Source organism: Rousettus aegyptiacus, unplaced genomic scaffold (assembly GCF_014176215.1).
Source record: "Rousettus aegyptiacus isolate mRouAeg1 unplaced genomic scaffold, mRouAeg1.p scaffold_m13_p_13, whole genome shotgun sequence".
NCBI classification, from domain to species: Eukaryota; Metazoa; Chordata; class Mammalia; order Chiroptera; family Pteropodidae; genus Rousettus; species Rousettus aegyptiacus.
This window is the reverse complement of record NW_023416288.1, coordinates 39,084,622-39,102,259: the sequence shown is the minus strand read 5'-3', so window position 1 is coordinate 39,102,259 and position 17,638 is coordinate 39,084,622. Positions and strand designations below refer to the sequence as shown.

The window sequence follows — 17,638 nt, the reverse complement described above, 5'->3', positions numbered from 1 at the left end:
CAAATATGTAAGTGTGACCTATGCTACCTAGTCCCCAGGTGAGCCACCAGCTGACCAGAGATACAAGACTGAGGCCAGTCAAGATGAGCCAAGAACGGCCCAGATCAACAAACTGCCCAGGTGATCCAGAGACTCATGAACAACAGTGAATTGTTGTTTTAAGCCACTAAGGTTTCAGGTGGTTTTCTATATAGTAAAAATGTTAAATGATACAAGCAGTTTTTCAGTTCAGCAGGAGAAAAATGGGTTATGCAATAAGAACCAGCTCATCATTTCTGGCGAGGAGGTTAGATTCCTACTAAGTTACATAATATATTCCACGTGGATTTAAAAAGTATATACAAAGAACGATAACAGAAAGATGTTAGAATAACTTATAGGTCTATGTCTAAGCACTGTTGGCATGGGGCAGGCTTTCCTAGACAGAGAAACCTAAAGAAAAGAGATGGATATATCTTACTATGCAAATACTTTTTAAATTTTACATATCAAAAAAAAACATTTTAAATAAAAATAAAGGCAAAACCTATGGTTTTGATCATCTTGTCTGCAATATTAAATATCACGGAAAAACCCAACACTGAAAATAAACAGGAAAAAAAAATACTTTAAATGTATAAAAGACAAAAGAAATCTTGCTATATAGAAAATATGAGAAACATTAAATCAACTATGTTCATCTAATCCCTTTAAACACCCTTCAGCCATTGTGTCTACAAAAAGATACAGCATCACCGAAGACAAGACTCAGTGTATCTTTAGCCCACGTATAGCAGGATGCCTGAGAATGATAGGAAGTCAACAAAAAGATACGAAGGAAGAGGAGGAAGAAAAGGAAGAAAATGAAAACCAGACCAAAGCAAAAAGTGTACTGAAGAGAGAAAAGAAGCGTGGACCTGAAAGACCGTCCGTGCCTACGAGCAGTCACATCACTGCGCCAGCACCAAAGAAAATGGCAGTCGGCGTTGAGAAACAAAAGAAATCGGCACAAAAGAAATCGACCATCTGAAATACGAGAAAACATAATGTAGTCAGTCAAGGTAGAACAATTTACCAAGAATTTCCACGTACACTGTGGAATAGAGTCTTTGTAACAACATGTTATTTATCCTACTTAATGGAAAGAAACTGAGATTCTAAGAGGGTAAGGGGATTGCCAAAAAGCCACACAGCTAATAAGTAACAGAAATGGGGTCTTTGGACTCCAAGCCCAACATTCTTTCCGGAACCCTACAGCTGCTATAGACTATCCCCCAAATTGATAATTTTTCAAACAGACGTGAAAGTTTCAAGACACAAATGTACTGTCGATACACTTACTGACATTTACATAGTAAGCTACATTTTTTCCTCTAGGAAAGCTAAGTGAAAAAAGTATTTAATTTGTCCTTTTGAAATCAAGAGGATGTGGTGGAGGAGGACACAAAGGTGTGAGGAAGAGCCACAGGTGTGAGTCCTGTGGTGACAGGCCGTTCAGCATTGCGAATGCGGCAGTGGATAAAGGCACCTACCCACGGGGTACTATTGTGTAGAACTTGACACACACATGCCCACAAATGAGTACAGGTAACGGAAAGCTAAACTAAACCTGTGGATTTTACCAAGATCAACATCCTGGTTGTGACATTATACTGTAAAGAATACATGAGATCTACCCGTATTTTTTATTATAATTTCATGTGAATATGCAACCATCTCAATTAAAAATTCAATTAAAAATCAAACATATGCACATAACACCAAACTGATTTTGAAACGGATTGTAGAAATATGAGAAAACATAATGTAGTTAAGTCAAAGCTGACTTCATTATAATAGAACTAGTAGAGGTCTTACCCATGAAACTAAAATTTTTAAAATTATTATTCAAGCCACGTGATAATTTTAAATAGCTTTGGAGATATAATGCCTTGGATTGAGAGTCAAATCACACTAGCCATGCAAATGATAAACCGCTGGCAGAAGGGAGAATGAGAAAGAGGAAAGAAAAAGCATTTGAACTAAAACAAAGGGTTGTTTAAAAATTTCATCTCAAAACATCAATTGACATAAATACTAGACATGTAAGCCAGCTGCTGCATAAGACAATGGGAGAAGTATAATGATAATTACAGGATGCGCCAGGAATTTCTAATAATGACACTAATCATAATAGCTACCATTTATCAATTCTAGGATATTAAGAATATTAGAAACCATGTAAAGGAGGGAAATAAGGCAATGGTAATTTATGTAAATAATCTGGATGCACGTTGAGTAATAATCAGGCTGCCTCTCTTTAGAACTGAGTTGGGAGGGAAAGTAGGGGGCGTGTAAATGCCGGATGTTTTCTTCTGTCTACAGGGTGGGCTGGACCCACATCACGAGTCTGATCTCGTACCACCACCCTTCCAACTCATCCCCGTGGTGTGGCTGAGAGATTTAAACAAATGCATGTTAGAAGCTGAGTCAATGAACACTGGTCCCCATGCCAGAGTCTGATAGCTATTTCCTAGATTCCCAATGCATCTCCTCCTGGGATCTGGCACTTAGCAAACTAGGTTTTGAGTTGTAGATACCGCTTTCAGGGGGAAAGTTTTAGCTTAAAATTTAACTCTTTTAGATCACTTAATATTATAAAGAAACAAGTTATAGCTTTATTATGAGTAAACCTGGCAAACGCCAGTTAAACCAAGGGATCAAAGTTAACATCACCAATAATCAGGTAAAGCAGCATCACTTGCGCCCTGACATGGTACGCTGAGAACACCACAGCCCGAATTTTCATAGCGTTCCTACCGAAAATGCATAAGCTCAATCTGATCCTGGGGAAACGTCGGATGAGCTAGATCCTCTACCGAGAAAAATCGCTATGAAGAAATTTGAGTACGGACTGAAAATTATCAAGATGTTATATTTCCTGAACTGGATAATTGTACTGTGGTTATATATAAGAATTAGCTCATTCTTAGGAAACACATGCTTAAGTATTTAGAAATAATGAAATATGATAACTGCAACATAGGTTCAGGAAATCCTATGCACACACAAAGAGAAGACATGAAAAAAAGCGAATGTGACAAAATGTTAATAATTGGTAAATACGGTTATCTGTACTATTTTTGTAACTCTTCTTTAAATTTAAAGTTATTTTAAATTTTAAAATGCTTAAATGTAACTTAAAACATGAGGTTAATACTTAAAAGATAAGAGAAGTTATTGTTTTCAAAACCATCTTGATTAATAATGGTGAGTTCTAGGACTTAAAAAATGATGTTTACGTCTTAGCAAACTAAGAATACAGATTAGTAGAGCTATTCATTAAACAAACAGTTTTAAGTTTTTAAAAAAAAACAGCTACTATTTATCAAGTACATATAATGTGCCTGGCACTGTGCTGGCTGCTTCTCATATATGAACAAAAATCCTCACAACAATCACGGGAGGTAAAATGTGGAAACTGATGGATCTTATGGAATCGACTCCAGGTTACAGAGGTAGAAAGTGGCTTGAGTTGGAACGTAGGTTTTTCTGGCTCTAAAGCTTACGTGCTATTCACTGCTCCATAATACATAGAAAAGAAATGTCTTCGTGTTCCGGCACATTAAATTGAGGGTGAGGGAAAAAATTATGTCCCATAGTGAAAACCTGTTACTGACATTATACTTACCTGCTTGTAAGTGCCATCTAGCAAGGTGTCCAGGTGTTGGAGGGGGGCAGGTGTTTTATCTTTGAACCTTGTTAACAGCCGGCGTTGAATGGCCCGAAACTGGACAGCTCTTTCAGATAAGAGTTCTTCTAATTTCTCACCATTAATCCGCAGCTACAGTGAAGAATATCTTAAATTCAGGTTAAATATGCACAACAAAACATGTCTTAAGAAATAATACAGAAAATGCCAATAAAATTTTGAAAGAGCAATGAAGAAAATTTACACACATTACTGAGTTAAGAGAATTAAAATGGTATGGTATTTGCCACATGAATATAGAGATGATATTGTAGAACAGGTCAAATAAAAATGTAAAGATGACCCAGTATCACCGGGAAAAAGAGACATTATTTAATAAATGTTTTGTGGTAGCTGGCGAGAGAAAAGAATAAGAATTTCTAACCCCAGGCTTTATAGCAAAATCAACTGCACAGGAATCAAAAGTTTAGATGCAATAAATGTACTAAAAAAAATAGAATTTTTAAAAATAATCTTGGCATGAAAAATACCTTTTTAAGTCAGAAGCCAAAGCTACAAGTCACACACACACACACACACACACACACACACATACACACACATCCATGATAAATTACTAACTAAAAAAAATTAATTCTATATGGTTAAAAAAAAAAAGGAAAAACAATTTTAAGTAATAAGACAAAAAGTAAAGTGCAAAAATAACAGCAATAACCACACAGACAAAAAGTCATGCCCTTACCACCTAGAAAGCATCTACAAATCAATGAGAAAAGGACCACAACCTAATCACAGGTCATTAAGAAAAAGAGCAATAGTCCAACAGAATAATGGGCAAAATTTACAGAAAAGTTAATACAAATAAGCTCTCTAACATACAGCCTTTGACCTACCAATCCCACTTCCAAGAATTTATCCTAACGGTATGCTTGCAAAAATTAATGTCCATACAAGGATATTCATGATAGAATTGTTTGATCTCTTGCTATTATAGTAAGATATTATTAACAATCAAAATATTCATCAATAAGGACAGGTTAAATAAATAAAAAAGTCTACTTTGCAGGACTACTGGGTATACTGATGTGCAAGGCTATTCAAAGATGCATTGAATGAAACAAAGCAAAAATATATATATACAGAATAGTATGTATAATGCGCTACCATTCGTGTATTAAAAAAAAAAAAAACCTGCATATTAACATAGTTGTAACTGCACAGAATAGTTCTCCAAAGATATACAAGAAACTAGACACCAAAAGTTGCTTCCAAAGAGAAGACTGGAGGATGAGAATCAGAAAGGACTCTTTTAAAAAAAAAAAAATGACTCTCCTCATAACTTTTGAATTTAATATTATTAGAATAAAGGAAAGCTAGTCAGTCATAGAACACACTAAGAAATTAAATCATGTGACTCACTGTAATTCAACTTTACAAAAGTCATAAACTAGCAGTGATTGAAATGTTTTCATGTGCTGGAATTTCAACATTTAAGAAATATTTATTGATTCTAGGGCCAAGTACTGTTCTAAGTTCTAGGAATTACAGTAATAAATAAAACAGATGGAAATCCCTGCCTTCATGGAGCTTACACTAAGGGACACTTGGATTCTAAAAGCCATCTTGAGTCAAAGTTTTAAATAATTTTTTTTAAAAGTAGAGTGGGGCCAGTAAAGGAAGTATAATCATATTCCTTTTAATTTGTGTCATAGACAAAAGTGCCTACAGTTCATGATATTCACTAAGTTCCTCCCCAGAAAGGAAATGCCCTTGACAAGGAAACTCCAGGGATTTACTAGCCAAATAAGCGGGGGACTGTGTGTCAAACTTACAGTCAATTAGAATCTATTAGAGTCAATCAAAGTCAATTTCTATTTTAAATATTACAATGTGTAATTAATATAGTCTTTCTGTGGATCCTCTTCCACAAAACAACAGACCCCACTTTTGTCCAGTAAATTTCTTAAAATAACCTAGAGGATGGCAAAGGTTCTCGATCCTTAAAATACCTACGTATATTCCCTAAACTGTCAATTTTGATGTCACAATTGGGTCAAAAGCATACTATCCTGTAACGTATTGTCGACATAGATGAGGGAACCCGAAATAAGTTCGGTTTTATTTCATAATAACGTTATTTTTTAACTGGATTTTATGCACTGAAATGTTCCCTTAATGTTCGCGCTGTATTAAAAGGAGTCTTTATAGGTTGAAGTTAATGCCTCTGGAATGCCGAGAGGGACTGGAGTAAGGTAGAACTTTCAGGTGACTGACAGGTTACACGACACTCTCCCTGCCCCCAAAGAGTTTATAAACTGAAATGCAAAAATCTACCAATTCCTTACAAATTGTCACTCCAGGAACCAATGCTTCCTTGAACGCTGTTTAAAATTCTTTTGAAATCTCCCTTTGGAATTGCCTACAGCGTCTACTTATAGGCAAATAAGTAGAGCCCAGTGAATTTTTTTCCAACACATGGGACTTTTAAAACGATGACTGTCACTGCCCAATTCATTCACAAAACGTGACTCTTGACTATTTCCAAATATCAGATTAATCTTCAAATGATAAATTTGACACCATTGAGATGCTCTAAAGGAGCAAAGTAAAAATATCCAGGCAACGAAGTCACCGTAGGATCTCATTTATTTAGGCGTTTAGTCATTCAGCGTTTACTAAGTGTCTATTGTGCCTGATACTGGAGAACATTTCACGTGCTTAACCCTCATTCACATGCAAAAGTTCTTGTGTGCTTGTTAAAAAAGAAAAGGAAAACTCACTTGATAATCACATCTCACTTATGACTTGCTAGACTTAGCCAAATGGCTGCCCATAAGTTCGAACAGTTTCAACACTGGGTTACTGAGTTCAAAGGTTAAACCCTCATGTGAGAGAATTAAATCTGTTCTGTTCTGAGGCCAGACCACGGGCTTAGCTCCAGGCAGCCACTCTGTAACTGTCTGCGACTCATCACAAATGGGGCAAGAGAGCAGGAACGGCTTCACGAATTCCACCATCCACAAAAGAATGACGACTTGAAGCACAGAGTCTAACAGCATGTATCCTACAATTCTGACCTCTGTAGCATCTCTTACTCTTTCGTATATTGAAAAATTATAAATGATGTGGGTTTATAATCATACCTACCTCAAAATGGTGATCGATCAACTCAAAATATTCTTGAAGGGGCATAGATCCAGAAAAAGAACATGAGAAGTCTTTAATTCCCTGTTTTTCAAAATATTCTTTAAGGCGGATAATAAGCTCATTTGTTATGAGCCAAAGATCTTCAAATTGTTCACTCTGAATGCGATATCGTTCTAAGAGAGAAAAAAAATAATTAAAAAATGCTTCTTACTAGAATTATCACTAACTCTGATATAAATACCAAAACAAAAAGATAAAGATTTCTTCTGTGGAAAAAAGATATGATTTCTACTGGCTTGATAAAAATATTTCTAGTTCTTTATTGCAGTTTTCTATATCAACCACTTAACATTTCAAATTTAATGCCAAAGATGTGGTCACAGTGGGAAGTTATAAAGTATGGTCCTTCTTTCTGTGTATCTCATAATAGGTTTCAGTACATTAAAAATACCCCAATTTGTGTCCTTCTAATAAAAAGCTTCACTTAAAAGGTTAAAAAAACTGCCATTGTAAAAATTCAATCTGGTATCATTAGTTTGTTTCAGAACATGGATGTGAAATGAAATGCATTCTATAGAAAATCCCATATCCTGGACACCGTAGCCAACTTAACTCCCTATAATCAACATCAAAGGTTTCCATTTTCTCTAGTAGTTCTTTAATTTGAAGAGACTCTGCCATCAGACCCCTCCCTAAATATAAATCTTGTTTCTCTCTATTCCCTGAAACCTCAGCTCCCAGAGAGCAAAATTCTTGGCCATCCCCTACCCTGATAATGATGATGATGATGACAGTGACGGCAATGATGATGACTGCGGTGGCGATAACCACATCCGTGAGAAGAGCAACTATTACTGGTTGAGCACCAACTATGTACCAAGCACTGTGACTCTAACCGCCTCCTTTTTATAGGGGAAAAAAGTAGGCGCGGAGAATTTCAGTGACATGTCAAAGGTTACAAATCAAATTGAATTAGAGCTAAAATTCATAATATATACCCTTCTTCCCCACCTGCCTAATCCTACCTAGTCTTCAGGACCTGGCCACAATCCCACCTACTCCAAGTAATTTTTTTTCCCAGCATTCTCCTAATATGTGCCAGCATATAAAATAAGCACTTTACAATCACTCTCTTGTTTAAATCTGAACAGCCCTATTGGGGACATTTTGTTGTGCCCATTTTACAGAAGAATAAATCCAGTCACAGACAAGTTTAAGCAATACGCAAGCTCATCTAGCCAGTAAGTAATGGGGCAGGGACTGGAATTCCAGCCATTAATTCAAAGATTAGTTATTAATTTAACTGCCTCATAATATTGCATCTCTCTGAATTATATAGGGACTTAGTATGTCTACATTTCACTATGAACTTAACCACAAACAAACACGTATTCTTACCTAACTTTCCAGATGATTATATTCAGTCTCTTCAAAGAGATTATATACTTTTTAAGATCTAAGACTAAATCCCTTATTCCACTAAATTCGCCATTTATTGGGCATCTATTATGGGCAACATCACAAAGAAAAAAATGCTGGGAGCATAAAAATGAGCTCAGCCTTCTTGCTTAATGGGCCAAAGGTCTAGAAAAAGCACCATGACACATGGACATGTGAAATATTTATTTATATCCCCCATGAATATTTATTTATATTCCCCATGGCATCTTGACAAATTCTATACTACATCTTTAAATTGGTTATTAGGACTCCAATTTGTCATCCTAGGCCAGAATTCAAGACTGTATCTCCTCTCGTTCCGCTAACCATCCTCTTTTTCAATTCTACAAGGACTAAAAGATACTGGATACACCTGCCAAGATACATGGCAAACACCCTGGTCCTCTCTGCTAGTGTATCATTCCCCTTGGAGCTTCCCCAGCAACTCGCCTCACCCCGGTCTTATTCTGGATACTGGCCTCTGCCCATGGTGCTGAACACATCTTTCCTCCTTTCTCCCCATCGAAGCTATTAGAACAAAGGTCAGCTGTAACAACCTTTACCTTTCTTTGTAAATGTCACTGAAGGTTTAATGTTTTAGAAGAAAAACAGAGAGCACGATAGTGGTGGGGTAGAAGTGGAGGTAACAGGAGAATGACGACAGCAGAATACGGTATCAGAATCCCAGCTGAGAGACGGTCCTGGCGGGGAGGAGAACGGCATGGGGGGGTCGGCGGCAGTCACGCGGTGGCTGTGTGTAGAGCCGGATGGGTGATGGAGTAACTGGGATTGCTGTATAAACAATATAAATGTCTAACCAATGTACTGTATACTTGAAACTAGTAATAAAATAAAATACTAAAAAAAAAAAAAATGTGCCTTCCCTTTCTCTGAACCTCACGCGTATGTGGGGGTCTCTGACTCTCATACATGTGAGATTCCCAAACATATGTTAGTTACGTGGTAAGTGCTGCGGAGACAATGGGGAAGAACATATACTAGTCCAGGAAACTGTCCCAGTGTGAAGGGCATAAAATATGTAGGTAAATAACAAATAAATAGTTACAAGTTACGAAAGGACTATGATGCAGATAAAAAGAATGTTGTGATAAAAACTAATGAGTGCTCCTTCTTGAGATAACTGTGGTCAGAGAAAGCCACACTGAGAAGATGACATCAGTGGTAGTATTAATAGTAATAATAGTAAAAATAATACTAGCACCTAAAATCTAGGTAGCATTTACAGTGCACTGGGAAACTGCTACACGTTCTTTAGGGATTATCTCATTTAATTCCTACATATTATACTATTTATCCCCATTTGTAGATTAAAAAGCAGGCATAATAATTTTTCAAAAGTCATTCAGATGAATTGTAAGCCAGAGGGTGGGATTTAACTATCAATTTGATTCCTAATCATTTCATGCATAAAGCTTGGACCTTAAGAATGGGAAGTACAGACCAGGTAGAGAGAATGGCAAGCTCAACAATCTCAGGGCAGAAAAAGCCAGACACGTAGCGGGAATGGAGAGAAGCAGACGCGTACCAGAGTGAGGAGGAGTGCGCTGGGATGTGGCTGGACGTTAGGCTGAGGCCAGAGATGGATAGTACTATAAACACAAAGGACTTGAAGCTGGAGAGTGGCATGATTTAATTTATGATAATGTTCGTTTCTTTGTTTTTATTACAAGAGCTGATAAGAAGAAAATGGATTGGAAAGGGGCAAGAATAACTTACAGTTAGGACATTATAACCATGGTCCAGGTGACAGACTGTGGTAGTACGTGTAGCCATTAAGGGCATCACATTAGGAAAGAAACCCCATTTCTCAGGTCTTATCCTCTGAGCAAACCTTAAAGTCTAGTAAATTTTTAAATCAAATTACCCAATTCTCAATATCTTCATTTACACAAATGGAAAGTAAAATATATCTAACAAGGTTGGTATAAGGATCAAATGTAATAATGTATGGAAAAGACCCATACAAATGCAATTTACCTTTGAATTATAAAATTTAGATCAAGCAAAACTAATGTCCAAAAAATACTGGTTGAAAAAATTACAACTATGATACAAAAAGCATGGAGTGAAACAAGTGAAAAATCTAAAGCTCAAGAAAAACCCAAATATAAATAAAATTCTAGACACCCAACAAGTACTTGCTATAGACTAAAAAGTTTGTATCCCCCCAAAATTCATATGTTAAATCCTAATGCCCAATACGACGGTATTTGGAAGTGGGGCTTTTGGTAGGTGATTAGGTGATGAGGGCGAAGATCTTATGAATGAGATTACTGTCCTTATTCAAGGGAACCCAGAGTGCTCCCTCACTCCTCCTAGTGAGGCCGCAGCAAGAACAGAGACATCTACAAGCCAGGAAACAGCCCCACACCGGACTCCGAATCTACTGAAACCTTCATCTTGGACTTCTCGGCCCCCAGAACTGTGAGAAATAAATTTCTGCTCTATAAAAGCCAAGAAGTCTATGGTACTTTGTTATAGCAGCCCATATAGACTCTTCTGTGACAAAAGTATAATGCATGAAAGCCACCAAATGACAGAAACGTAAAAATGATAATAAGCATGTAACTTGATGTAACTTAAATTTTTGACTTATTTTCTTATTTTCATCAGTACATGCAGGGGGAAAAAAATTAAAACTAAATTTTTATAACAAAAAATTTATAATTACACTTGGTAATTAGAAATATACACACAAGATTTTTAAGTTGATTTTTTTCAGATTGCCAAAGATCAACGAGAATCAATGGGTCAAACATTTATAAGGCATTATCTTGATTATTAAGCATTTTTTTCAGTATTTGTCTTATAAAATGGTTAGTACTGCCCTGGACACTTTCCAGAGTATACATTTCATGGAAAGGAGAAATGAAATTTTCTATTTATAATATGACATGAAAGAAGAAAGCTATATTTAAAATACGCCCTTACGATATTGGTAATTAAAACAGCTGCCAAAATGAACATTCAATTTATTTTTTTATCTCTTTTCCTTTGCATCTTGTAATAAAGCTCTGGGGAAATACGCATTTCAGCTTCCAAATGAAATAAATTTGGACGACTGGAGCCCAGTCGATTGCCATTCCACTCCGCTACAAATGGAGAAAATAATGTAGCTAATTTAAGCAGGGCACAAAAACGTATCACGTCAGTGTCTATTCATGTCAGAACATCTGAAGTTCATCAACACAAATAATGTTTGTATTGATGTCATAAACAAAACATCAGTATAATTTATGCGATTTGGAAATTTTTAAATGTGAGATGGAAAAGCAGATGAATGCTTCTAAAACCAAAGAGTTTGAAAAAATAAACAATTTCAGTATCTTCAGATATTAGTATAATATTCTAAAGATACAACCTCTTTGGTATCAGTAGAAACTATGGATTTCTCTAAATTTACTTTTCAAAAGGTTTTTTCCAAGCCTGATTTACATCATATTCCCATTGTCGCTTAATAATAATGATAAGAAATTCTAAGGTAAATATTAAACAGTAATAGTTTATTGCTGGATCACTGCACACATTAAAGTGCTCACAGTGGCATAAGGCGGGTGGTAGGCAATCATTATACTTTGTCCTGAAATTTTGTGGCTTCATTAAAGGACTATCGCAGAGCCCCTACCTTACTACATGAATTTCCCAGCACAGAAGAACATTCACTCATCTCTGAAACCCCGTGCATATCAAGCATATGAAGATCTTTTCCTCTTTCTAGAATGCTCTCCACTACTAGTGTCCTATTCAGTCCTCGAGATCCTTCTCAAATTAAATCTCTTATGTAATTTCAGTCCTTCGGGCTCCAACAACACCTGACGTGTGCTTCCGTAAGCACATCAAGCACTATTATCAGTTCTCTGCCTGTTCGTCTCTCCCATTGGCCCGGGAGCTCTACGAGAGCCATGGCAGTTTTTATTTCTATTATGTTTGCTCAATGCAAAATAAACAAAGGCATGGTCTACCCAGATGGAGTAGAACAAGACTCTCACTTTCTTTGTTCTGAATATATTTTGGTTAACAAGATTACTTATGCTGTGACGTAGAAAACGGAAAGCAAATAATGATCAAACAACCTCGTAGACACAGACGACAGTAGTTCCCAGATGGGGATGGGAGTAGGGGGAGGGAAGGGGGTAGAAGGGGCCAGATGCATGGTGACGGAAGGAAACTAGACTATGGGTAATGAGCCCACGATACGATATATAGATGCCGTATTACGGAATTGTACACTTGAAACTAACATAATGTATTAACCAATGCAACTCAAATAAATTTAATTTAAATAAGTAAATAAGATGCATATGCTTTCATTTGGCAGATGCTAAAAGAAAGCCTTTTTCAAGGCCCAACCCTTGTTCACAACATGACTACAATGTTTTCATTATACCTGAAAGCAAAGTAATTGAGAGATAAGAAAGAACTTTTAAACGTGACCTTATTCAATTTAATCACTCTTTCCAGCACGTTAAAATCTTTCAGGATATTGAACTGCTCAGGACATTTGTTATCTCTTCCATTTCGAAGGCCTGCTTGAGGCTACATAAATTTGCTATTTGCAATTGCTTACTTAGCCCTGCTTGTGCTTGTGACACAGAGTACGTATTTACTCAGCACTTATTGCTAATTATCCGTTTAGCAGGATACAGAAATCTAAGTTACAAATCGCTTCCCTCAAATCTAAGGGAGAATTTTTTCCCTTGTCTTGTAGCATCCAATGATATGGATGAAAGTTAAATGCTTTCTTGATTCATGTTCCTTGAGCAGCTTCCTTTTTCCTTTCTAATCTTCGAGAACATGCTCCTGATCCTTAGTGCTCCAAGACTTCACAGTAATGTGTCTGGATCTATTTCTTTTTCTCATTCATTGTGCTAACATCAAACAGGCTCTTTCAATACCCACAACTGTGACCTCATTTCCTTGAAACCCTTGTCTCCACTGGTCTTCTCTCCAACTTCACAAGCCAGGGCTGGGATTTCGAAACAGAGAACTGCAGATGAAATATTTCTATGAGAATGCGTGTAATAATGGACTACCGAATCTAACGATAAAAAGAGCCTTTCATTATCGGAATTGCGGTTCATTCGTCCTCTGAGCGCCGCATGTTCTCCTAGCTCACTTGCCCTGTAACGCCGACTCCGCTTCTTAAACCTTGTCGAGACTCATGATCCAGGGAGCCCATCAATTTGTCACCACGTATCAGTTTCCTCTAATCTTTATTTCTCTTTTTATCATTAGATTTGGTAGTCCATTATTACAAGCATTCTCGTAAAAATATTTTATCTGCAATTCTCTGTTTCGAAATCCCAGCCCCGGAGTACATTTTCGGTTGCTACCTAACTCTGTGTCTCCAAGGCTGTGGCTCCTTTTCTTCAAATTAGCACTTTTTATTTAAAAAAAAAAAAAATCCCAGCCCAGAGCAGTTGCTTGGATGCTGATAAACAAATCACTGCCAGGGAAAGTCGTTCAAGGATGACAGATATCACTTCAAAATTCAGGATCTCTAACCTCAAATGGAAACTCAATATCGCCTTATTCATGAGTTTGCCTTCAGATTCTCCAAGATACCATGTCATAACTTTTTTCAAATTTCGACATCATCAAAGCTCCCTTATCTTCCCACCGACAAATCTACAAAGTTTCCCTGGACCTACATCGAATCCCTCTTATCACAGTAAAATCACAAAGGCCTGTCTTTCGATCCCTCTCCAGACCCTCAGTGCCTGCCCCCCAAGCTCTGCGTTCCACACTCTCTCTCCTTCTCAAAGACCTCCCTGCTCTATGATCCCTTCTCTTTCCACATCATCAGCCTTTCCCACTTAACTCAGTCATCTGAATTAATATTCAAACATGTTCTAATACTGCTCGCTTACATTTTTTTGTTCCACGGCTTCTTTATCCATTTTTTTTTGTTCTAATACTGCTCATCTAACAACAAAACAAAACCCACAACTCCTGCCAGCTACATCTCACCGCTGAAATGCTGAGTTTGCTTGTCCAATTCCTACTGAGAACACTACATCCTGTAATTGTGCAATATTAGATACTCTAAGCTGCAGCTTACACTCCACTGATTTGCACTCAGAATTATATATAGTAAATTGAGTTTTACCATTATTTCTAAAACTTTATGAAATTTGCTACTCATAAATTACAAATACGTAAGTATTATAACTATAAAAATAAGCTATAGAGACATTATTGAAAAAGCTGTCTTTGTGATATTCAGAAGAGAAATTTTACCCTGGACTCAGCATCAGCAAAAGCTATGCGTCTCCTAAACAACTGATCTGATTGTATCTTTTAAACATTCTGAAAATCAAAACTAAAATGTGTCCTTGTGTTTTTTTAGGTGATTATAAAAATATTTGATTTCATGCAATTTGACCTGTCTTGTTATTTTTAACAACTTTACATAGGTATAACTGATATACGAAAAGCAGCACATACTTAATGTATACAATACTATTAATATAGAGCTATGCAGACACATGTCACACTATTATTACTACGATCAAAGTAACAGACATAGCCATCATCTGTCTTATCATTTTCAATTTAAGACTGTGGAAATCATTTTCAGAAATTTTGCTAGTACAGAACATTTTTCCTAAACATTCTTATCTTCAATGCTTCGTTTTTCCAGAATTCACGTAATAAACTCTAATTACACTGAAGCACTACTACACTTTCTGAAAATAAAAATCTGTCCAGTTCCCCAGAGGATGTGAGTTAATATCTGAGACAATAAGCCACATTCACTTTTTTATTGTCAGTTTTGGCTGACTCATGCCAAATCAGGAAATTGAACTAAAAGAGATGCCCCTTGGATCTTGGATAGTGTTTTCTATGGGTTCCACATACGCATTTCTGTGGGCGTCTATGGAACCCACAGAAAACACTACCCAAGATCCAAGGGCAACTCTATATGACATATGATGCACTTGACTGTTTACTACAGAAGCGATGCTGTGATCTTTCCATAAATAATCTGTCAATCCAGATTTCTAGACTAAAGACTATGTACTGCCACTATGGAAAACAGTATGGAGGTTCCTCAAAAAACTAAGAATTGATCTACCAAATGATCCAGCAATCCCTCTACTAGGTATTTAACCCAAAGAGTTGAAACCCTATATCCAAAAAGATATTTGCATAATGATGTTCATAGCAGCATTATTCATAGTGGCCAGGACATGGAAGCAACCGAAGTGTCCTACGATAGATGACTGGCTAAAGAAGCTGTGGTACATATATACAATGGAATACTACTCAGCCATAAGAAGAGATGAAATACTGCCATTTGCGACAACATGGATGGACCTCAAGATAATCATGCTAAGTGAAATAAGCCAGACAGAAAAAGTTGAAAATCACATGATATCACTTATACGTGGGATAGAAACCTAAAAGCAACAAATGAGCAGGACAAACAAACAGAGACCCACGGACATGGACTATAGACTAGTGGTTACCAAAGGACTGTAGAGTAGTGGTTACTAGTAGGGTGGGGGAGGAGGGGGGAGGTTGATGGGGTAAAGGGCGTCTAAAATACGGTTTAGGGGGAGGGCGAAGCGGGTAAAGGGGATCAAATATACAGTAGCTGAAGGGAACTGGACTTTGGGTGGTAAACGCAATAGAATATTCTGATGTCAAATGATAATAATGTATACCTGAAAATTATATAATTGTATTAACCAATGTTACCCTAATAAACTTAATTTAAAAAAAAAAAAAAAGGACTATGTACCTTTCACAGAAAAGAAAAATGCCAAATGCGATTGAGTACAAATTACTTCATTCATTTCTTGGGGATTAACACTCCAGCAGAGCAGGAGAGAGTACCCACATCTGCCTGGACCCCAGAAAACCGTCCTTTCTTCATGCCTATCTCCCTTCATCACCGAGGGCCTTTCCTAGGCAGAATTCTGTGCGTCACTGAAGCCAAAACACCATCCGGGAATTACAATGGCTACTCTTCAGGTTTCAGTTTCCACAGATCATTTTGGGTCCTTATTTAAAAGGTCCTGTCCTATTCTCTTCAGTCTGCCCACTCATACCACAGCTGTGTCGTGGCTTTGCCAAATATTTACATAAATTTGCATAGATCAGTTACATACCTGAATCCTGGGCAATATTTAGACAATGGTTAAGTAATTGTGCCCCAGAGCGATGCTCTAAGATTACTTTACCAAAAGAAGAATAGATACAATGCACTAGGACATAATATCCCTATTTGCACAAAGAATAACTTTTTGCCTTTTTTTTAATGGTCTAACTGCATATTCATCATACAGCACCGTCAACTGAAGTCGATCAAACGTGTACAATTTCCCAAGGCAATGTTGGCAACAATTTTTTAGTTTAACTAAAGATAACAGTTAAACAAAGAGAAATGTACCAAAATAATCCCATCATCCAAGTGGAGATTAAAACTAATCAAAACAAAATGGTGCCAATGTAGACTGCAGTCATGACGACCCACGAAGACCATTAAAAGCACACAATCTTTTCATTCTTCTCAGATTTATCTCTGATTTCTGTGCCTTATTCTAGAATTTCTATTTGTATCCATGTCTGTTTGACCAGTCGCCAATCTATATATTTTAGAAGCTGTTCCGATTTTAGCCACAGAAAATTGTTAGTTTCTAAAATAAGGATGTGTGTATGTTCTTCCCGCTAATGCTTGTATCTTTCAAAAAAGGATGTCCTCATTTTACTATATATTCTGATTATGAAAAATAAAACTGCAAATGCATAAGTAGAAAATGACAGCCCACTGCACACACACGTGCATTTATTCCACCTAACACCCTTAGGTTCCTAAAATTTGCTAAATACTTCCTTTCTCAACATTTTACTTTATTCCTATGAAGGTGCATATAACTCAGTGAGTTTAATAGCTTCGGTACCCTATCTACATCAAAAGTCAGTTTTCCACTGAGCATTTTCAACTATTATACTCGTACGAAGCAATCGAATCAATAAAGCATACTTAAATCTGAAATCCAAACTTGACTACATAATTATGACTTTTCATTCTAGAGATTAATCTCAGCAAGTCATTCATTTTCACCTTCATCTTTGCCAATGTCCAAAAAAAAGAATATAATATACACATGCATCAAAATTAATTCCAGTTTCTAGTAGTCCCTATAATCAAATTTACCATATTCCTGTCTCAAAAACATTTTTCAATTATTTAAATTTCTCTCACTAACTCTCCTCATCCCCACACAAAGTTACTTATCTCTAATAAAATAGGATCCTATCTCTAAAACTTTTAAGTCCTATATACTTAATACCATGGCTCTTGATTTTCAATATTTAACTAAATATCACCTTTTGCAGAAATCTTTGATG

At 36.6% G+C, this 17,638-nt stretch overlaps 1 protein-coding gene across 5 annotated transcripts in view; it reads right to left on the bottom strand.

Moving 5' to 3' along the window:
- Positions 1-17,638, bottom strand: part of BBS9 (Bardet-Biedl syndrome 9) — a 301,889-nt gene that overhangs the window by 143,706 nt on the left and 140,545 nt on the right. For all 5 annotated transcript variants that reach the window (XM_016160080.2, XM_016160100.2, XM_016160068.2 and 2 more), the window contains 2 exons: positions 6,818-6,990; positions 3,650-3,802 (listed from right to left, as the gene is read on the bottom strand). In XM_016160080.2, coding sequence (XP_016015566.2) covers positions 3,650-3,802; positions 6,818-6,990 — 326 coding nt within the window. The remainder of the gene's footprint in view (positions 1-3,649; positions 3,803-6,817; positions 6,991-17,638) is intronic.